The sequence below is a fragment of the Carcharodon carcharias genome, chromosome 30, assembly GCF_017639515.1.
Source record: "Carcharodon carcharias isolate sCarCar2 chromosome 30, sCarCar2.pri, whole genome shotgun sequence".
Lineage (NCBI taxonomy): Eukaryota > Metazoa > Chordata > Chondrichthyes > Lamniformes > Lamnidae > Carcharodon > Carcharodon carcharias.
The window spans coordinates 6,548,031-6,569,095 of NC_054496.1; the positions used below are offsets into that span (position 1 = coordinate 6,548,031).

At 40.2% G+C, this 21,065-nt stretch overlaps 1 protein-coding gene across 1 annotated transcript in view; it reads left to right on the forward strand.

Annotated features, from left to right (window-relative positions):
* Positions 1–21,065, forward strand: part of LOC121271161 (voltage-dependent P/Q-type calcium channel subunit alpha-1A-like) — a 760,453-nt gene that overhangs the window by 625,666 nt on the left and 113,722 nt on the right. Inside the window, exons 35-36 of the mRNA XM_041176921.1 lie at positions 16,154–16,270; positions 17,644–17,709. Of these exons, the coding sequence (XP_041032855.1) occupies positions 16,154–16,270; positions 17,644–17,709 (183 nt within the window). The remainder of the gene's footprint in view (positions 1–16,153; positions 16,271–17,643; positions 17,710–21,065) is intronic.

Genomic DNA, 21,065 nt, shown 5'->3' on the forward strand with positions numbered 1-21,065 from the left:
TGTACAAGTATGTCTTCCATATGGCATATTACTCCTTCCTTGCCATCTTGCATTTGAAACATAGTTCTCTGGAAAATTTCAGGAGTAAATACAATTTCAAATGGTAGTCTACTAAGCAATAACGACTGAATGGTGTTAAGTGGCCAGTAATCTGGATTCTTTATCCAGAGGCAATTGCCAAAATCCACTGGTTGCATCCAATTTGGTGAATAGAGTATTCTTGACTAGTTTGGAAAGGCTGTCATCCACTGAAGCCATGGGGTTGATCTCTCATTCCATTGATTTGTTTAGTTCTGTTAAATCCATGCAGATTCTAATTGAGCTGTTTATTCGTGTGATGTTGTATCATTACATCAGCCTCCGTTACCCCTTGACAGGGACGATGGACGAACAGGACTTGGTATAGGAGAAGATACTGCAGCAAATTTTTGGATCTGCTGAAGTTTATGGAGATTGAAAGTCTCTAGGTGGTGAGGGATCAGACAGAGTAGAAGTGGACAGAATTGCATAGTTAAATCAACCTTTATCCATTTGGTTCCAGGCTCTAGGCTTGAATCTAGATTGTTCAGATGCATTTAAAGTTTTTTTTTTAGTCCTAAGTATAGTCGAACACAAACCAATCAGAACAAACTGACAAAAATTACTCTGACCACAGAGGGTTGCTGGTGTTAGTAATGGAACTATCACACTGCTGCAGTATGACCTGTTTTGAAATGTGGTTGGAAATGAAGATAGATTTCTGGGATAATATAGAAGAATTTGAGGACTGCCTGATGTACACTATGCCTAAATAGTGCTTACTTCTGTGACAACATGGAGTGTGATTATATTTGTTTTCATTGAAAATATAAGAGGTGACCAGGTGTGTAGATGAGGGCAATGCATTTGACTTAGTCTACTTGGACTTCAGTAAGGCTTTTGATAAGGTCCTGCATGGGAGACTGATAATGAAGGTAGGAGCCCATGGGATCCAAGGCAATTTGGCAAATTGGATCCAGAATTGGCTGAGTGGCAGGAAGTCAAGGGGTGTTTTTGTGACTGGATGTGTCCAGTGGGGTTCCACAGGGATCGGTGTTAGGTCCCTTGTGACACGAAAATTGGTGGGGTGGTAAATAGTGAGGAGGATAGCCTTAGATTACAGGAGGATATAGATGGGCTGGTCAGATGGGGTCATCAGAGGCAAATGGAGTTTAACCTGGATAAATGTGAAGTGATGCACTTGGGCAGGACAAACAAGGCACGGGAATACACGATGAATGGTAGGACCCTGGGAAGTACCGAGGATCAGAGGGACCTTGGTGTGCATGTCCACTGGTCCCTTAAGGTAGCGGGACAGGTAGATAAGGTGGTTAAGAAGGCATATGGGATACTTGCCTTTATTAGCTGAGGCATAGAATATAACAGCAGGGAGGTTATGCTGGAACTGTATAAAACGCTGCTTAGGCCACAGCTAGAGTATTGCGTGCAATTCCGGAATCTGCATTATAGGAAAGATGTGATTGCACTACTAGAGAGAGTGCAGAGGAGATTTACCAGGATGTTGCCTGGGCTGGAGAGTTTTAGTTATGAGGAGAGATTGGACAGACTGGGATTATTTTCCCTGGAGCAGAGAAGATTGAGGGGGGACATGATTAAGGTATATAAAATTGAGGGGCATAGATAGGATAGACAGGAAGGAACTTTTCCCCTTGGTGGAGGGATCAATAACCAGAGGGCATACTTTTAAGTTAAGGGGCAGGAGATTTAGAGGGGATGTGAGGAAGAATTTTTTCATCCAGAGGGTGGTGGAATCTGGAAGTCACTGCCTGAAAGGGTGGTAGAGGCAGAAACCCTCATAACATTTAAGAAGTATTTGGATGTGCACTTGCGATGCCATGGCATAAAAGGCTATGGGCCTAGTGCTGGAAAATGGGATTAGAATAGTTTGGTACTTGTTTGACCGGCGCAGACTCAATGGGCCAAAGGGCCTTTTTCTGTGCTGTAGACCTCTATGACTATGGCTCTATAGTCATTTAAACAGATGAACAATCAAGTAAATCCTTTCACACTTGATCCCTGCAAGTCATGTGAAACTATCCCCTTTTTGTTATGACTACAATAATTATTCTAATTTCATATGAACCGGAGGAGACCACTTGGCCTGCAAAACTTGCTGTGCCATTTTTGTTACTGATGGTGGTTCTCTATCTCTTTAATCAAATTCCCTGCTCTTTCGCCATATTCCTAATACCTCATGTTCCAAGTAGTTATCTATATCCCTCTTATTGATCTACATCGATCCCTATTGAAGATTTCTACATTCTATCAATCATTTGTGTGAAAACATTTTAACCAATTTAGTTTGAACTTTAAAATTAAGCCCCCTTGGCTCTGGGATAAAGCGACAATCTGCATCTATTATACACTCCATTATTTTGGGGTTCATTAATAATACAAGTTTAATGTCTGTTTTATTTGTGCCAATGGTGACCTGATGTAGTGCAGATCTGGATTTGAGACACAAACTGACCGCTGAGAGTGCAAACCTTTTCCAAGAAGTCTTGTTGTACTTGGCTCCCATGTTAGGTCATGCCCTGAATTTGGATTTAAGCTGAATTTAAACTTTATATGTCACATTGGTGTGAACTAATGGTGCGCCTCATTGTGTAAAGGCAACCTTAAACAGCTCAGTTAAATCATTCCTTTTCGTCTGCACGTCAAGAAAAGTTTCACCATCCTCAGGGGAGAACTTGAGTTAGAAACTTCATGGGGTCAATCTAAGGCTAGGTGTATGCACTGTGGTAATGATCATGAAGTCTATTGCCACTCTGACTATGACGACTCCAAAGATTTCTTCCAAGCCATGGCCTTAAATAGTACATGATGCTAGCTTTGCAAACTAAACCAACATGTTGCATATCTACCCCAGGTAGATCTGATGGAATTCCAGTCTTGAGCAACATTCAGCTCCTTTATTCTGCGCTTTTGTGGACTAGATGGCAAGTAAAGAGCCTTCTACTCTGTACAAAATGAAGTTTTCAGAAAGCACTCAGGAATAGCAATTGGCATAAACATTGTAAAATTGCAAGATGCTGTCAATTAAAGAATAAATCTTTTCAGTTTTACAGAGCGGCAGCACTTGAGGGAGGGATATACTTTGAAAGTGCTCCCCTCTAAGATGTTATGCCTTTACTGGCACTCACTGTCTAGACTCTCAGATGAGTGGCTACTTAGGCAAGGTACCCAAGGGCAGCAAGTACCTATGGAATCATACACAATAAGATTTAAATGTCATCAAAGTATGAGTTGTAAATTGGCAGATTATATTCATGAAATTGAGAAGGAATTTTTAAACATTTCTTAGAATCATTGAATAGTTACAGCACAGTTTGTGCCAGCTCTTAAGAGCATCTTGCTAGTCCCACTCCTCCTCCATCTTTTCTTGTAGCTCTGCCACCTTCAATGATTTTTGCACCTTTACCCCCAGGTCTAGCTGCTTCTGCACCCCTTTAGAATTGTATCCTTTATTTATAGTTCCTAAGAAACTTTCTTTTAAAATAGGCACCATAGGTCCATTAAATCTTGGGTTGGTTTTCACACTGTAAAGTTAACGAGATAAACTGATTCATGATGAAAATCTGTAACTATCTGCTCTAATGTAATGCCTCAGTCTACCTCGATCTACTTTAAATTATTAATGCTCATAATTTGTTAGTACTTATAAACTGTTTTCAATATTTAGTTGTGATACTCAACATTTACTGTTCACTGAAATACTGCAGGAGTGGGTAGTGGGGGATGATCAGTTAAAATGGGTTGCTCTATCTCTTTTATATGAGTAAAATACTGCAGATGCTGGAAATCTGAAATAAAAACAATGCTGGAAAAACTCAGGTCTGGCAGCATCTGTGGGGAGAGAAACAGCTAACATTTCAAGTCTGAATTACTTCTTCAGAGCTAAAGAGAAGTAGAAATGTGATGGATTTCATACTGTTTAAGGGGGGTGGAGCAGGTAGAGCAAAATAGAAGGTCAGGGATAGGAGGGAGCTCAAGGGAGGTTGACAAAGATGTTATGGACATGAGACAAAAGGAGTATTAATGGTAGTATTAAAGACTGAAGAAGGTGCTAATAGTGGCATAAAGGTAAGATAACAATGTGTTAATAGCAGAACAAGTGTCAGTGCTCTGTGAGAGCACAACATAGAAACAAGTGATGGCCCAGTAGGAGTGGGGGATCCATTTTAGCATTTATACATGAGGCCCCCACTCCAGTCCAACAACTGCTGCCAAGACCAGCAGGAACAGAGCAAGAGAGCCTTTTTCCTTTGATAGATCCATTTTCCTTAATTGAGGGTTTCCCTCACTATAGTTGATAGGGCACTCAACCATGTCAGACCCATCTCCCACACCTCTGCACTCACCTCTTCCCCTCCCTCCAAAGACCACGATTAGGGTCCCTCATGCCCTCACTTTTCACCCCACCAGCCTCCACATTCAAAGGAAGATCCCCTGCCATTTTCGCCAACTCCAGCATGATAAACTGAAAAATAATTGAATTAAAAATAAAAATAATTGGATTAAAAAAGGGGTAAAATGCATGAGAGTTGGTTCATGGTCTGAAGTTGTTGAACTCAGTGTTAAGTCCAGAAGGTTGTAAAGTGCCTAATTGGAAGATGACGTGCTGTTCCTCCAGTTTGTGTTGGGCTTCATTGGAACAGTGCAACAGGCAAGGACAGACACGTGGGCATGAGAGCAAGATGATGTGTTGAAATGACAAGTGACAGGAAGGTCTGGGCCATGCTTGTGGACTGAGCGAAGGTGTTCTGTGAAATGGTCACCCACTCTGTGTTTAGTCTCCCCAATGTAGAGGAGGCCACATTGGGAGCAGTGAATGCAGTAGACCAAATTGAAGCAGGTGAAAGTGAAGCACTGCTTCAGCTGAAAGGAGTGTTTGGGGCCGTGGATGGTGAGGACTCCTGATAAAGGGGCAGGTGTTGCACCTTCTGCAATTGCATGGATGAGGAGTTGGGGGTGGTTGAAGGGCAGATCAGGCTGTCAAAGGGAACGGCCACTACAGAATGCTGATGGTGGTGGGGTGGGGTGGGTGCTGGTGGTGGTGTGAAGGGAAGATGTTTGGTGTTGGTATCATGCTGGAGATGGCGAAAATGGCAGAGGATCTTCCTTTGAATGTGGAGGCTGGTGGGGTGAAAAGTGAGGACACGAGGGACCCTAATCGTGGTCTTTGAAGGGAGGGGAAGAGGTGAGTGCAGAGGTGTGGGAGATGGGTCTGACATGGTTGAGTGCCTTATCAACTACAGTGAGGGGAACCCTCAATTAAGGAAAATGGATCTATCAAAGGAAAAAGGCTCTCTTGCTCTGTTCCTGCTGGTCTTGGCAGCAGTTGTTGGACTCGAGTGGGGGCCTCATGTATAAATGCTAAAATGGATCCTATAATGTCAATGGGTCCCAATGACATTTTAAATGTAGCCTGAGCTGGAAATCTGCTATAGCATCCTGGACCAAGGGAAGCAGGAGTGCTTCTTCAGTTCCCACATAGAAAATCAGAGCCCCCATTGCCCAGTAAAGCTCCTCTTCCCTCCTGCAGGAACCTCCCAAAAGCACCTCCCCATCTTATGTCATCCCACACGATGTTTTGCATTAGCGCTGCTCTCCAGTTAGAACACTTTGCATTGTGTTGCTGCTGTTTCGTGTTAACATGGCCATATGCAAGAACATTCCCACGTTGAACCTGCAAGTGCTGGGTCTCGGGTAAGGCGGGGAGCAAGCAATCTTGGCAGGGCGTTTTGAGCCTTAGACAGACTGTTTTGCATAATGTTCCATTTTCCAGGAGCCAATTAATGACAAGTGAGGACTTCTGTACCTTTGATCATCCAATCTTCACCTGGTGGCAATCGCTGTGCACTATTTTCCTACCTACCCTTTTTCACACTTCTCTGTCCTTGGATATTCGGGGATTAAAATTGATCCCAAATAAAGTGGCTGCAAAAATATTTGATATTTTTTGAAAAATTGAAGGATTCATATTTTGCTTAACTGCCTTAGTTTATATTTGATGAACAGTAGGACAGATTACCATATGGAATGGAACTGTGTATAAGTGTTGTGGACAGTACTAACCTAATATCAGTAGTAACTGATATCTCTCTCTCAGTTCACAAAAATGCCACACTTTTATTTGAGAAAGTATGGCTGTTTTCCTCCCGTAATTCTTCATCTGAAACTAGACATGGTGAATCAACATCATCCAAAAGGAGTCTTTTCAATGTGCTACAGAACCAGGAGCTCCCTTTACTGGTCTTAATATTCTACTTCTCTTTATGCCTCCAACCCAAATCCAAATTGGTGCTGAGTAATTTCTTGCCTTCAGCAGCCTAGAAGCCCTGCTTATTGTCACCCTAAAACAATGTTAAATTATTAAGAATTGTAAGAACATTAAAAAAATCAGAGCAAGAAAAGGCCATTTATCCCAAGAATGTTCCATCCAGATTAGGATCTGATTATGCAATCAGTAATTTTGTTCCCACCAACACCTGCTATCTCCAACTGCAAGGAAGACTTCTCGCACTGATCTTCTCTGATAAAGAATAGAAGCAGTGTGTAAAGAAAATAAAACTAAAATCTTATTAGCATTGTTACAATCCCCATGGGAGGACTGTAAACCAGAATAACCAAATTTACTGAATGACTCCCCCAAATGAAGAAATTACAAACAAGATTCTACTTTTTATGGTTTTTGGAACCACATAAATTAAACATGAATTAACAAGCAAACTATACTACAGAACAATGTTAAGTCCCTCTTTTTAAATGGTTGATACAACAAAGATCCATCTTACATAACCATAAACATTCTCCTTCAGCATGTATGGCATTATGTTGCTACACAGTTCCATTATATGCTGTTCTTTATTCATGCAGGGTAGGTCAGAAGTACTATCTGACAACTGCTTTCACCTCTGATTTTCTTGGGTACAATTATCAGCAAGATGCACTTCTATGATCTCTCTCTCTCTCTCTCTCTCAGGTCACAACAGTTCTGATGATGTATCTTTCCAGAGTTCCTTTTCAACTGACCAACCAATAACAGTCCAGTTCACATTTTGGCTACTTCTGGAAAAACAACCAGTAGGGTCTCAGCTATTCGCACAGCTTTCCAGGTTTTAGAACTTTTTAGCCAGCTTGTATGGTACCTCCACAAACTCTTGTCTCCTTTTCTGCCAAAAAGAAAGACCGACCTCTTCTGAGAGCGATTTGCTTCTTTTCCTCAAGAATTCTGAGTTCCTCTATCTGCTTTCTCTTTGCGTCTGTGCTGATCACCTTCACCCTCCAGCTTCTCTGCTTGTAGCTCGCCTTTGTCTGGCTACACGGCGTTCATATATTCACTTCCTTCCTGTTGGTACTACTTCTTGGTCAAGGGCCACCAGGCCATAATGATTAGCATTTCTTATCTTCCAAGAAAAATGCAATTGATCCCTTTACAATTGATGCAACCTCTTTAAAGTTTTTTTCAAACATTCTTAAAAGCAGTTAGAGATTCCAGATATTTTAAAGAAATTACAATTTTCCTTACTGTATTGCTTCTGGGTCAAAGGTCATTGCACTTCCCTCCTTGGAAAAGAAAGCTTTATCATGGTTAAGTTTTCTTTATAATAATGTTCAAAATATGGTAAGTTCTTAACCTCAAACACTTTAACACATAGCGTATTACATATTATACAGGTAGCAACAATGATACATCTTATTTACAGAACAAACTTCATTACAAACATACAGTTGTACTTTACAATCTTATAAAATCATGTATGTTCACCTGCCTTTAAGACATTGTTACCATCCTTTGTTCTTTAAACTCTTGACAGGACACCTGCAATCATACTGTTTCAACCGGCAACATGCACAGCTTTTAGTATAAATATCTGCAGCATTAAACTCCATTGAAACAGCTCTTGATTTGAACTTTCCTAGGAGCACTTGTAGGTTGTGGTTTGTATAGACTAGTACCTTCCTTCACTGTTCGTCACATATACTTCGAACTGCTGAAATGCCAGTTTAATCTTCCTTTTCGATGGTCAATTATTTTCTTTGATGTTTATCAAACTTGTTATAAAAGTAGCTAACCAGCCATTCTATACTGATATCATCATTTTAGAGCAGCACCACTTCTACCCCTACATTACTGGTGTCAACAACCACTTTGATTGGCCTACTGAAATCTGGGCTTTAAGAACTCACTCCATGATTAAAATGAATTTTAACATCCTAGGTGCTATTTGATTTGACTGTGATCACTTGAACTTCATATTTTTCATCAATAAATTTGCCAATGGGGTGACTATTGAAATTAAGGACAGATTTCTGGTAGAACCTGCACATATCCAGGTAATTGTAGTATTATCCATAGGGTCTATTACTTGTGCTAAGCCTACTGGCTGATTAGGTTCATATTGTGTTGTTATAGATGACCTCTTGCTGTACAGTGACACTTGGGACATATCCGGCATCTGAGAACTTTGTTTGACAGGCTGGCTAAAGCTAATCACGTCATCAATCTGACAGAGTGAGTTTGCTAAAGCCGCATCAAGGAGGTTGGTCGTCTCCTCCTGGGCCAAGAACCACTCCTTAATAAGCTTAAGGGCACCCTAACCTCATACCCATTGACCAGTTCGACTAAAACACGTAACTCTTTGGCATGTCTCTAGCCATGAATAACACAAACAATATCCCTGATCCCAACCCTGGGGGTATTCAAAACAATAGGCCTTAATCATAGTCTTGAAGGCCTGATGGTATCTCTCCAGAGCACCTTGACACTGTGATTACCTCTTGGAACATCCCTGACATAAAAGCTGATCCTTGGTCCAACTGAATTTTTTTTGGCAACCCATATTTTGTGAAAAACTGGATGAGCTCGCCAATCACAATGTGCACTGTGATCCTTTTCAACACTATTATCTCCAGAAATCAGGTGGATGGTCCATGATGGAACCATGATTGTCAGTAGAACCCTACTGAAGGGTTCATTAAATGCTGGAATTGGGATTAATGGGGCTGGCTTGATCAAAGTCTGGGGCTTCCCTACCACTGACGTATGTGACATGTCTTTCAAAATACAACCACATCCTTCCACAGCTTTGGCCAATAAAATTGTGCCAATATCCTAGTCCAAATACCCACATGATCTGCAATTGGGATCCTTTGGGTGATCCATAAAAACTCATTGCAGTAACATAGAGATACAACAGTTCGGTGGACTACAGCCCAATACTCACCAGCTGCCCCCTGAGGAGTCCTCCACTTTCTCATTAAAATGACATCCTTGACATAATAACATTCATTGACCTTTGTAGCCTCTGCCTCAGAACACACTAAGACAAACTCCTTAGATCAGGGTCTGCCTATTAAGCCTTAACTAAGGCGCACCTGCTAAACAATTCACCAAAACTATCATGCAGAGAGCTGTGAGCTTTACTGGTCAGGACATTAGCACCTGGAGGATAGCCCTGTTGACTCGGCAGGTGCAACAGGCTTGTTTTTCTCATTTCTCAGCTTTCACGTACCTATTCTTAAGACAAAATCAGGGCCAGGAAGAGAAATCATGGGCCCTGGTGCTTCTCCTGTTTCTGGGCTCCTTATCCCACCCCCCCCCCCCCCACCCCTTTTTTTAACCCTCCCCTTCACATTCTTTGGGTACCCAGAATTGGGAACCTTAGTCACTGTGGGGTCAAACTGTTTCATATAGGCCTAGCATAACTTTTTGTCTTTTGTACTCTAAGCCTCTATTTATAAAGCCTATCAAAAGCTCAGGTTTCAGTATGATACACTTTACAACTGTGGCTTTGTCAGACAATTACTCTCAACTTGGTAACTCGTTATACAGCCAGCTCTGCTTCTTTAAACCTGACCCTATGCAATATATGGTCAGCAACATCCAAAAGACTTGAACCTCATAAGCATCTCAAACAACAATACCATGTACAAATGAGAATATCTTGAACTAACAGTGACTTATTCTTTTGGCGCGCGAGTCTTGGTTTCACTTCCAAGTTTAAAATTGGCAAAAACCTTCTAGTAAGTTAGCACCAACCAATTCACCTGCAATAACGTGCTATTTTTATCCACACGAGTGGGCTTTGCATCGAGTGATAAACATTTTCTCATTTTAAATTGAAACTAACCACAATTGCAAATGCTCAACGTGGACCATATAATAAGAGAACAAAGTACTGCAGATGCTGGAAATCTGAAATATAAACAGCAAATGCTGCAAATACTCAGCAGGCCAGGAAGTATCTATGGAGAGAGGAACAGAGTCAATGATTCAGGTCCACAATCTGCACTAGTTCTGACGAAGGGTCACTGACTTCTGTTTCTCTCTGCACAGATGCCGCCAGAGATGCTAAGTATTTCCAACACTTCCCATTTCTATTGGAGCAAAAATAAACTCTTTTGCCAGCCTTCTAAAAAAACAATCAGACTTCTTGTGAGCCTCTCAATCCCCTTCAGCAGGAAACCCAGCAGTAGCTTCCTGAGGTCTGGTTTGGCACATTAATCATGAATTCCAGAAAAAAAAGTTAAAGTTTGAAGAAAACATAACAACTTGCTGAGCAAAAAAATCAATGTCAAAACAATAAATGGATAATTTAACAACGAGTAATTAATAAAAATGACCATTAAAAAGTGCCAAGCATCAGATCTAACTAATAAAAACTTTTTTACCATTTTGCTTAAGAAGCAGAGTGAAAGTGAAACAGACTAGACCTCAAGTCCTGGTTACCAGGGAAGGGGAAGGGAACCAGAATCAAGCTAAGGAGTTGTATTTGACTAATGCCAACCTTGCGCAGTTTTTGAGCTGGCCTTGGTGGAAGGCATATGAAAATGGGAGTTGGATGCGAGTTGCCTTTCAGCCTGGGTTTTCCTCCTCTCCTGGCCTGGTGTGTAGATAGGTTTTTGAGGACAGAGAGGGGGTATGGTTGGTGTGTGCGTGTGTGGTCTCTCACATTCACTCCTCACTCTCTCACTCGCTCACACACTCACTCATTCACCCTCACTCTCACACACACACTCTCACACTCACTCACTCATACTCATTCTCTCTCTCTTCCTCGCTGTCCCACTCTTGCTGTCTCACACACACACACACACACACACACACACACAGACACTCATTCACTCTCACACTTGCTCATTGTTTGCAGCTTCAGTAAAAATGCCCAAATTTCTCTTCCTTGCTCTGCCTCCTTGTCCTTTAGTGGTGAATGTATTACATTCATATCCTTTTCACCTGAGAATGTTCAAAGCTACATAGTAATCCCAAGTACAGCCTGTTTGTGGTCCTGTAAAATTCCAATATTACCTCATTTCTTTTGTATTCTGTACTTATAGACACAAGGATTTTTTAATCTATTTTTATGTGAACTTATGTTCCATCTTTTGAAGAATCTGCTTTAGAACCTTTAAGGTACTGCTGCAGCCTGTATATCATCTTTTCTCAACTGTTTCAAGTTTCTGGGAGTCAGACCCTCTCTTACAACAAAGGCTTGAGCCTCAAAGGTACTCATGTCAATTTCCCAATAAAATATAGCAAAATCAAACATGAAATTTTGTTTGTTTAAATGCTGGAAAGTTCCAGTGAACCCATTTCAGTCTCTGGGTTCATATCCTAGACTTGAACTCCCAATTTTTTTCCAATCCCTTTGGGGGAACTGTAAACCAAAATAACCAAATTTGCTGAATGCCCCCCAAATGAAGAAATTATGAACAATGTCCCACTTTTTGTAGCTTTACCTTAACATGAACAACTTGGATTAACAGGCAAATAATACTCCAACTACAAAGGCAAATTTCACTTCAAATAATTGATGCAACAAAGACTGGTCATACACAGTCACACCATTTCAGCATGTATGGCATTACGTAGCTATACAGTTCCACAATATGCTGTTCTTCATTCACACAGGGTATGTCAGGAGTCCTATACAACAACAGCTTTCACATCTGGGTTTTATTGGTACAGTTATCATCAGCAAGGCACAATTCTACAAACTTTTTCTCTCCATCAGGTCATGACAGCCCTGATAACTTTCCAGAGTTCCTTTTTGACCAACCAACCCAGTTCATGGCCTGGCCACTTCTGAGAAAACACTGAGCAGTGTCTCTGAGCTATTCACACAGTTTGCCAGGTTTTAGATCTTTTTAGCCAGCTTGCACAGAACCTCCAAAAGCTCTTGTCTCCTTTTCTGCCAAATAGAAAAACTGGCCTCTTAAGTGATTTATTTGCTTCTTCTCACGAGAATTCTGAGTTTCTCTTTCTGTCTCTGCTTTCTCTTTGTGTCTGCATCTGTGTGCTGATTGTTGTCATCCTCCATCCCCTCTGCTTGTAGCTCTCCTTTGTATCTGCAGCTCTCCTTTGTGTTCGTCCACCTGGCATCTGTATCTTAAATTCCTTCCCGTTGGTACTGCTTCCAGATTAAGGGTTGGTAGGTCACATGGACCAGTATTTCTTATTATCCAAGAAATGTACAATTGATCCCTTTACAATTGATGCAAAGTCTTAAAAGTCCTTTCCAAACATCCTTAAAAACAATTACAGATTCCACAGACATTTTAAAGAAATTACAAATTTCCCTTACAGTACTGCTTCTGGGTCAAAGGTCATAGCAATGTATAAATTCAGCAAATGCAAAATGAGATATAAACAGCATCTGCAATTGTGGGTGTAAAGTAGCAGCTAATGCAACATATGAAACTTTGTCCAATAGGATATTTTATAACAGGGAGAGATAAACTTGCCAGCTCCTGTTTAGCAAAGGAGAATGATAGAAACAGTAAATAGCACAAGTAGTGTTATGGGTCAAAGCACATTAGACATTCTCATTTTCTTATCTACTGTAAGTACTTTTATAGTTAAAGGATGAAAGTCTTAAATATTTATTTCAAAGAGACAATGCCTTAATGAAAAGATATTGGGGAGAGTGAAGAACCACGTTATTTTCATTATAATATTGTGCTTAAGTAGCCCTGCAATGTGTTTATGTTGTGGGTTTGTAAATGCGAAGAGGGTATTTGTCAATCATTTGTTCAATTATTAGTTCTCCTTTGGAAAGGGTGTGTAAAAGTGGAGAATAGAAAAAATTCAATGTAGGTATTTTGCTAGATGCTTGATCATTGTTTCATCATAATGAAAGATTGGTGCCACCACTAGGGCATTGTGCAGAAACTGGAAAATACACTGGGAATTAGTTTTGTTGTAGCCAGGGGTGGTAGGACCTAAACTAAATGTATATCAGTGATATCTGTACTGACAGAGACATAACAGTGTACAGGACTTCCAAAACAATTTATCTGTATTAACACACCCCTTTGAATGCTACTGGTGCTCTCTCACCACCTGATGTTTATTTTTGGGCACTATTTTTTCAGATCTGGAAGTCAGACTATTTTTTCCAATTGGAGATAGTGCTATTTTTCCCATTATTCTTATCCAAATTAGCACCAAAACTAAGAAAATCACAAAAGTGTTTGCAAATGGGCACTTTTTGTACAATCACTATACAAACATTGTGATGAAAATAGTGCCAAAAATCCAAAAGCCAAATTAGAAACAAAGTGCAAACTACAAATATGTGTTTATATATACACATGTATGTTCATTGCACTTGCTTGACCAAAATCTGCAGCCAGTGTGCACTATTCCTGTCTGAACCAGTCTATTGCTATTGTATTTTGATATAGATCATTGCTGTCAAAAGAAAGCGAACTGCCTATAATGATTGATGTATTTCTTGTTTTGTCTTTTCACATGCTGTCTTTAATCTGTGCTTTATTGGCACAACGCCTTCTGAAATAATTCATCCAATCAAAATGCACTATGAAATTCATGCGTCCATCCATGTATCTGTCTGTGTGTCCATGCCAACTAATTTTAAAACTGGTTGCAAATCAATCCCAATGCAATCCAATTACAATCATCCATCAACAACATCTACATATAGACCACGGTTGGTTTGTAATTTTTTTGAGCCTAATGCATACACAAACTACGTACCCTTGGCATGCCATGCAGCACTGAATTGTGAAATGCTGTTGCTTTCTTGGATTGTGTTTTTTGGCATGGCTTTGGATTTTGTTTTGGCTCCCACCCACCATTCACTTCAGTGCCCCCCTCCCAAAGATTCAAAAATAAGTTATATTAATAATAGTTTATTAGTAATTGTGAAAAGTTAATTTAGCAGAACAAGTCTGTGCCTTCCACTGTTCTATCTGCTGCATAGATAAGCCAACCAGCCAATTAAACCTGCAGAGGAAGGCTTAGCAAATTTCTCTTTATCCTTAAAGGCAAAATCAAAGCTCCAGAAAATGTAAATAAAAGCGAAATACTGCAGAAACTGAAGGTCTGAATATGTATTTTTATATCCTACATTAAACATCCTTTTTAAATGTTTTACTTGATGATGTGGTAGCTCAGGGACCATCATGTTCTATAATGTGCTTCTCAACCATCAGCCTATCTTGATCAACTCTCTAATTCTAGCTCCCCCTTTATAAAATCTGCCTTTCAACTCTCAAACCTATCTTTCAACCTTAACACCATCTCCCCTATCATCATATCCATCTTTCAACAATTAGAATACCAAAAGAAATGGGATTACATTATAAGGGAAGAGATTTTACCATAGGTATTGAAATTGCAGCACAAATGTTTACAGGTACATATTTTTTCAAATGGGTGGCTTTTCAGGGCTTTAGACCCAGAAAACAGTTCTTTTGGTTTCTGTTTCCTCTTCAAGCCCGTGGACATCACTCCCTGCTTTGGACCCTTTCCTTGTGTTTGGTCACTGGTCCATTTAAAACTTGTGCACATGTACGACTGATCCACTGCCTCCATGTTACCTGATATGAGTGATGGAGATTTTGAAATATCCATGGGTGACTGCTATTAAGAATCCTTCATACATACAGCAATATATTGAAAGAGATTAACATCCTGATGCTATATATGTCACCTATTGACAACTTAAAATTTAATAATATAACAAAAATAAAATAAAATAATGAATATATTATTTGAATGCCAGTTATTAAATATGTTAGGAAGGGACAATATTGAGCAATGATTCATAGTGTCCTTTCACCTTTTAAGACCAGAGTTGAATCTAGTCCAAATTGATGATGAAGGTCTCTATAATAATGAATTTATCATTGCCTAGTGTGAAAGGCCTTTCCTTAGTGACAAAAATCTGTTACAAGAGTGGGGTGGCCCTTGCCAATAGGTTGCTGTGTCAGCCTTTTACACTTTATATCTTGGTGACCAGGCTATTGGAGTGTTGATACCAATTCACATGTGTGGAACACAATGGCCTGTCCAAGAATTCTTGCAGTGCAGTCTTGCTGCTTTTTTTTTATCACTCTGCCAAAGGGTATGATTTGGAAAAGCACCATGAAGAAATTATATAAGCCAGTATGGGCTTTTTTGAGAAGCCCAGGTTTAAAAAAAGATCAAGGCTCCTAGTGCAGGGTAAAAGCAAAATTGAAAAAAGTGAAAAGAAAGACAAGGTAAATGAAGAGCCAGCGGTTAGGTTGAAGGATTTATTTTGATTATATATATGTACTTGATTTACTTTTAAGTCTGCTCAACTTCTGTTTTTCTTTGCCATTTTGTGGGTATTTGATAGCTGGGTCATACCACTGAAAAATTCAAGCTATTGCATTACTAAAAATGTATATTTACTGCATGTGTTTAAAGAGCTGCCAATTTATCAGTCCACAGCTCATATCAGGGACTGCTACTGTTGTTGCTTTTTGCAGTTGGTGCCCGTGCATGCTCACTGGAGTCTACGGATATAAATCATAACTTTAAAAGAAATTGTTTTATTTCTGCAGAATGTTTGCAAACCCCACATTTTACTTGCAAGTAGACTCCGCATTACGGCTTGCTAGTGTCAAAGAACAGTGCATTTGGTTGTGTTATAAATATATATACATATATACTTATATATATATTTTAACAAGGAAACCCATTCTTTCCCATGATTGGATGATAGCCAGATTTGTTATTTGGGAGTCTTCTTTAAGTGCCATTCTTGTCAAATGCAGCCAGCACAAGCAGACATTCATTTTTAACTGTCCTGTTTGTTCATTGACCTCGCTTTTGTAGAAAAATATTATCAACCTGAGCTTTCTACGGTTCTTCCGTGCTGCTCGACTTATCAAGCTCCTGAGACAGGGTTACACCATCCGTATCTTGATGTGGACATTTATCCAATCTTTTAAGGTGAGACAAGTAACAGTTTTGTTTTCATACCAGTCCCTCAGATATCAAACATATGTTGGCCAGGGAATTGGGTTTTGCAGAAGGTTAGGCACTGTTCTTTCCCCTTCGGGAGCTAGGTTCAAACCCAGTACAGGCTGAAAGAATGAAAGTCTGCTTTGGATGTTGAATTCCATGTTTGGCCATATCTCAATACAACTGGGTACAAGCTCACAGCACAGAATGCATCAAGTTGGTTAAGTTCATCAGAGAACTCCTATGATAGCTATTGTGAGAAATTGGAAAATGTTGCACAAGTGCAATTGGTGGGGGGGTGGGGGGGGCACCATTTTGAGGTTGGGTTAGAGTAGAGGGAGCTTTACTCTATCTGTAGGCATGCTACACTTATTTGAAAATACTTGATGCTAACATCATGGGGGGTAATTTTTACCTCCAAAACTGGTGAGTTTGGGTCAGGTGGGAAAATAAAATGGTACAAAAGTTCATTAAAATAAATCTCATACGCAAACCCAACCCATCTCAAATCAATCCAGTTTCTGTTTTAAGGGAGGAGGAAAGGGAGGTGAATGACCAAACTGCTCCCAGGAGACATGTTGAATGCTTGTGTTTTAGCAAGAGTTCTATCCATTAATATTGTCCACTGGGTTTCCTTGGCCTCTGGAAACCCGACTGATAAAAAGAGGTGAGAAGGACTGGATCCAACAGCTAAGTGCCTTCACAGCACTGCATGTGGGCCAAGAGGAGGAGGAGTGTTACCTCCAGTTCTAACTGGCTACCTACCAAACCCATCCCCCCAACCCACCCCCAATCCCCACCTCTATGATCTACATCCTCCTTGTAATCTTGCCTGTCAACCACACTCTAACAACGCAAGCCCCTGTAACAACTACCATCTTGACCTCCCCAACCACATTCTGCCCCCCCCCGACCTCTTCTCCCTGTGATCTCTATCCACCAGACCAACTGCATCCTTCTGCTGCAGGATTTCCCACTTAGCAGAAGGCAGCATGCCAATCAGCTTATCAAGCTAGTTTGATGGGCTGATTGATCTGGGAAACCTGGAGAAAATATTGACAACACATCCTGCAGTTAAAAATTATAGAACGTTTGGAAAACTAGCATTTCCATGTCCATAATCCTTCCCTCCAACCCTGCTCCAAAAGCACTGCTTGATAAGAATGTGGCCAATATTAAAGGTGTTCCATTCCCAGCACCAGAATCTCAGTATCTAATTTCACCTGGCAGTTTTTAGCCCAGTAGGGAAACAACCTGGTCAATATGTTTACGGAACTGGAAATACCTTATTAGTGTGATACATAATATTTGATTTTTGAGACAGTTGGAGAATGGAATGGGTGATTGAATCTATTTTTCAGGCATTACCTTACGTCTGTCTCCTGATTGCAATGCTGTTCTTCATTTATGCCATTATTGGAATGCAGGTAAGACAGAATTCCTTTTCTATTTATAAACTGGAAGAAAAATGTCCAAAACCTTTGCAAATCTGTTTCTAAAATGTTACCATCAATGCATTATTTTAAACAAAACTAAAATAGGTCCCCTCCTCCCCGCCCCCTACTGCTCAGCTGGAAAATATTATACAGGCTATGAAATTCAGCAGGAATATCTGAGGCTCAGTCTGGCTGCAAGTAGTAGGGCCATTTCAAATTACTCACTTCCAGTGATCTTACAGCAGTGACATAGAGACTAGGAGCTCCAACATGGTATGTCTCTATTCAGGTCATAAATTTGCCATTTAGTGAAATGTCATAGTATAATCATGAACAGAAGAATGTAAACAGCACCTTAGAACCCATATAGAAACAGGCTTTTTTAGCCTTTTTAGCCTGTTCTGTCATTTAGTGAGATCATATCTGATCTGCAACCTAACTTCACATACCCGCCTTTGCCCCACATCCCTTAATACATTTGGTTAACAAGATCTATCTGTTCCGTATACATACAAAGAATTACTTTGAAGCCCAATGATTGCCATTTTGCACTCAAGATCTCTCAAATGGTAATGAGATGAATAATCAGATCACCTGTTTCTTGCTGGCATTAGTTGATTGGGGAGTGTGGAGATAACACTGGGATAATTCTTTGCTCTTCCCTGAGTAGTGGAATGGTAGGTAGATGTGGCCTTAATTTAATGCCTTATCTGAAGGATAGCTCCTTTAACTGCCTCAGAAATGCATTAGACTGTCAGCTGATATCATGTGCCTGGTCCTGAAGTCAGGGCTTGAACCCATGGACTTCTGACTTAGTGGCAGGGGTGATACCAATTAAGCCAAGCTGGCATTTTGGACAAGAAATATTGCCCCTGAATATTCCTTCTTGTTTAATATAAGTTCATTGCAGCAAGACCATAAACTGAATATTCTTTTAGAATTTTGAATATGAGATTTTATATCTAGGTTATGTGTTAAAACATTCATTACTGCATGGAATGTCATTTTGATACAGCAAGGATTGATTGGTTCATGCAAATCAGTGCATTATATGGATCACATGATGGTGATCCGCTCTTGTAATTGGTTTATAGTAATTTAGTGGAATGGCAAGTAGAGGTGCTGGAGCTCTTAAAATGAGAACAGATTCCAAACTGAATCTCACTGACATTCACATCTCAGGTTTTCCTATGGGAATAAACAGCCATTCCCGGGTGCATTCTCCATGGCAACGCCTCTACCAGTCTACTTGCCAACCAATCAGCACCCTCTTCTCATGCAGTATAAATTGTTCTCTTTGAGATTTGGTAATCTTGTGAGTCTGTCCTGATGAGTGCAAGACAACATGTCTCTTTTTCAGCAATAAACTTCCCTGTGTTCAGTGGGGAAGTATGGGTGGAAGGGAAGAAACTGATTCTAGTACTGTCTTCCAACTCTGTTCAGAACATCTGGGAAATCAAACAAGCAGTAGTGTTGTCAGCACCTTCCAAAATGATAGCTTGCGGACGACTGGAGCAGTCCAATCAGAGGAAAGGGAACTGACCCGTGGGGAAAGATAATGTGTTGCAAAGCAAACAGGAAGCCTCAAAATATTGATTTGAAAAATCATAACATATATAGCAACTGAATAATTCAAACCAGGCTGAAATGACAGTCCCGATGCTCTGCACAACTTCTACTTGAAATAGGTCGGGGAAGTCTCAATTCGGTTTTCAGTGGTGGAGCGCACAGTTACAGACTTGATCCTAGGCAATCTCACTCAATAAATAACCCCTAAAAGCCAATATCATTAGAAATAAAAATAATCAATTAATTGAGAATGATGCAGAATGATTGAATTAGAATAACCTACCAACAGTTTTCTTTTTTAAATAGTTCCCTCTATGATATTATGTCTCCTATATCTTAAGGTAAACTGCTAGCAAATGAGATGTAATAAATAAAAATGGGGCAAAAGAAATTGTGTCAATACCCAGGTCCTGTTGAGTAGCTATTTTCGGTGATTTCCAGTGATTGAGAAGGACAGTGAACAGTCCTACTTAGTTTTGTAGAAATGGTTGTGGTCTGGCTTACAGTGTGCTGCTTCCATCTAGTGGCTAAATAGAGATATCTAGCTGAACACTTCAAACGTGCATTATCTCTTTTTCTAAATGGTATAGACAGCATTGCGCAATTACTGGGATAGAGGGATAGACCTGACTGCTAGGTCTGAGGCCACTCATGGTTATCACACTTGCAAACCATTGGAAACTGTGATAAAGCATACCACTTAAAAGGCTTGCAGTGTCTCTTCTACTTTCAGTGATGATGAGCTGTCACCAAGGCTTCCAACATGGATGGGCTAGATACAGGATTGGCTGGATACTGGATTGGGTAGATATAGGGGTGGGCTAATCTACAGGGATGTATTTATCTACAAAGATGGGTTGGACTGCAGGGATGGGCTAGGCCACAAAGATGGGCTAGTCTACAGGTTTTCAGTCTTAAAGATATGGAGAGCGGCAGCATAGTGGAGTTGAAGCGTAATATTAGCTATTAAATGGCAAAGCAGCTTAAGGCACCATACGATTCCCTCCTGCTCTTACTTCTTGTGTCACTTCTTTCCTCCTGTGACCTCAACCACCTGAACCCCTCTGGTATGTTGACAGACCTCAGAATACTTGTGGTGGGAAAATAAAACCATTTGACTAAAACTGACCCTTGATCTATTTATTTATTTCTGTGCTTTCCCAACTTAAACTACCATTTTGATGTTTGATTGTTGGATTATTGAAAAACTTTAGCATCATTTTGCAAACAGTGATACATTATACCTGGTTCCATGAGTCCTACAGACTCTTTCATGCTGCATTCTCACTGTGTTAAAATCAGGATTTTTAACTCTAACCTTTAACTCATTATTTCCTAGAGCCTTAACCTTGTAGTACCTTCCCCACCCCTCACTCAGTCTTCCATTCTAACTATAATCTACAGTTTTACCATCTGATTTACCTGCTTTTAACTGCTTCTCCTCAGCTCGTTTCAATCTTGACAGCCCTCTGTTAACTTTATGAATTTAAAAAACTTGAAATTCCAAGACTGTTGAGATCCTGCAAAGATGTAGTTCAGTGGAGATTCTATCCCCTTCCAAGCTCACATAACTTCAGTTGCAGAAAGGGATTACAGTCTGTTATAAGACAAAACATCTGAGTTATGACATTCTGGAGCTGTTCCCCGTTGCTAAGTCTTCATTATAAATATTTTTCCTTTTTTCCCCTATGAGCAGAGTACTTGTGTGAGCACAATGATTAAGATCTCTCAGCTTTAGCACAAGCTGTCTCAGCTCCAACATAACAATCAGTTGCTCT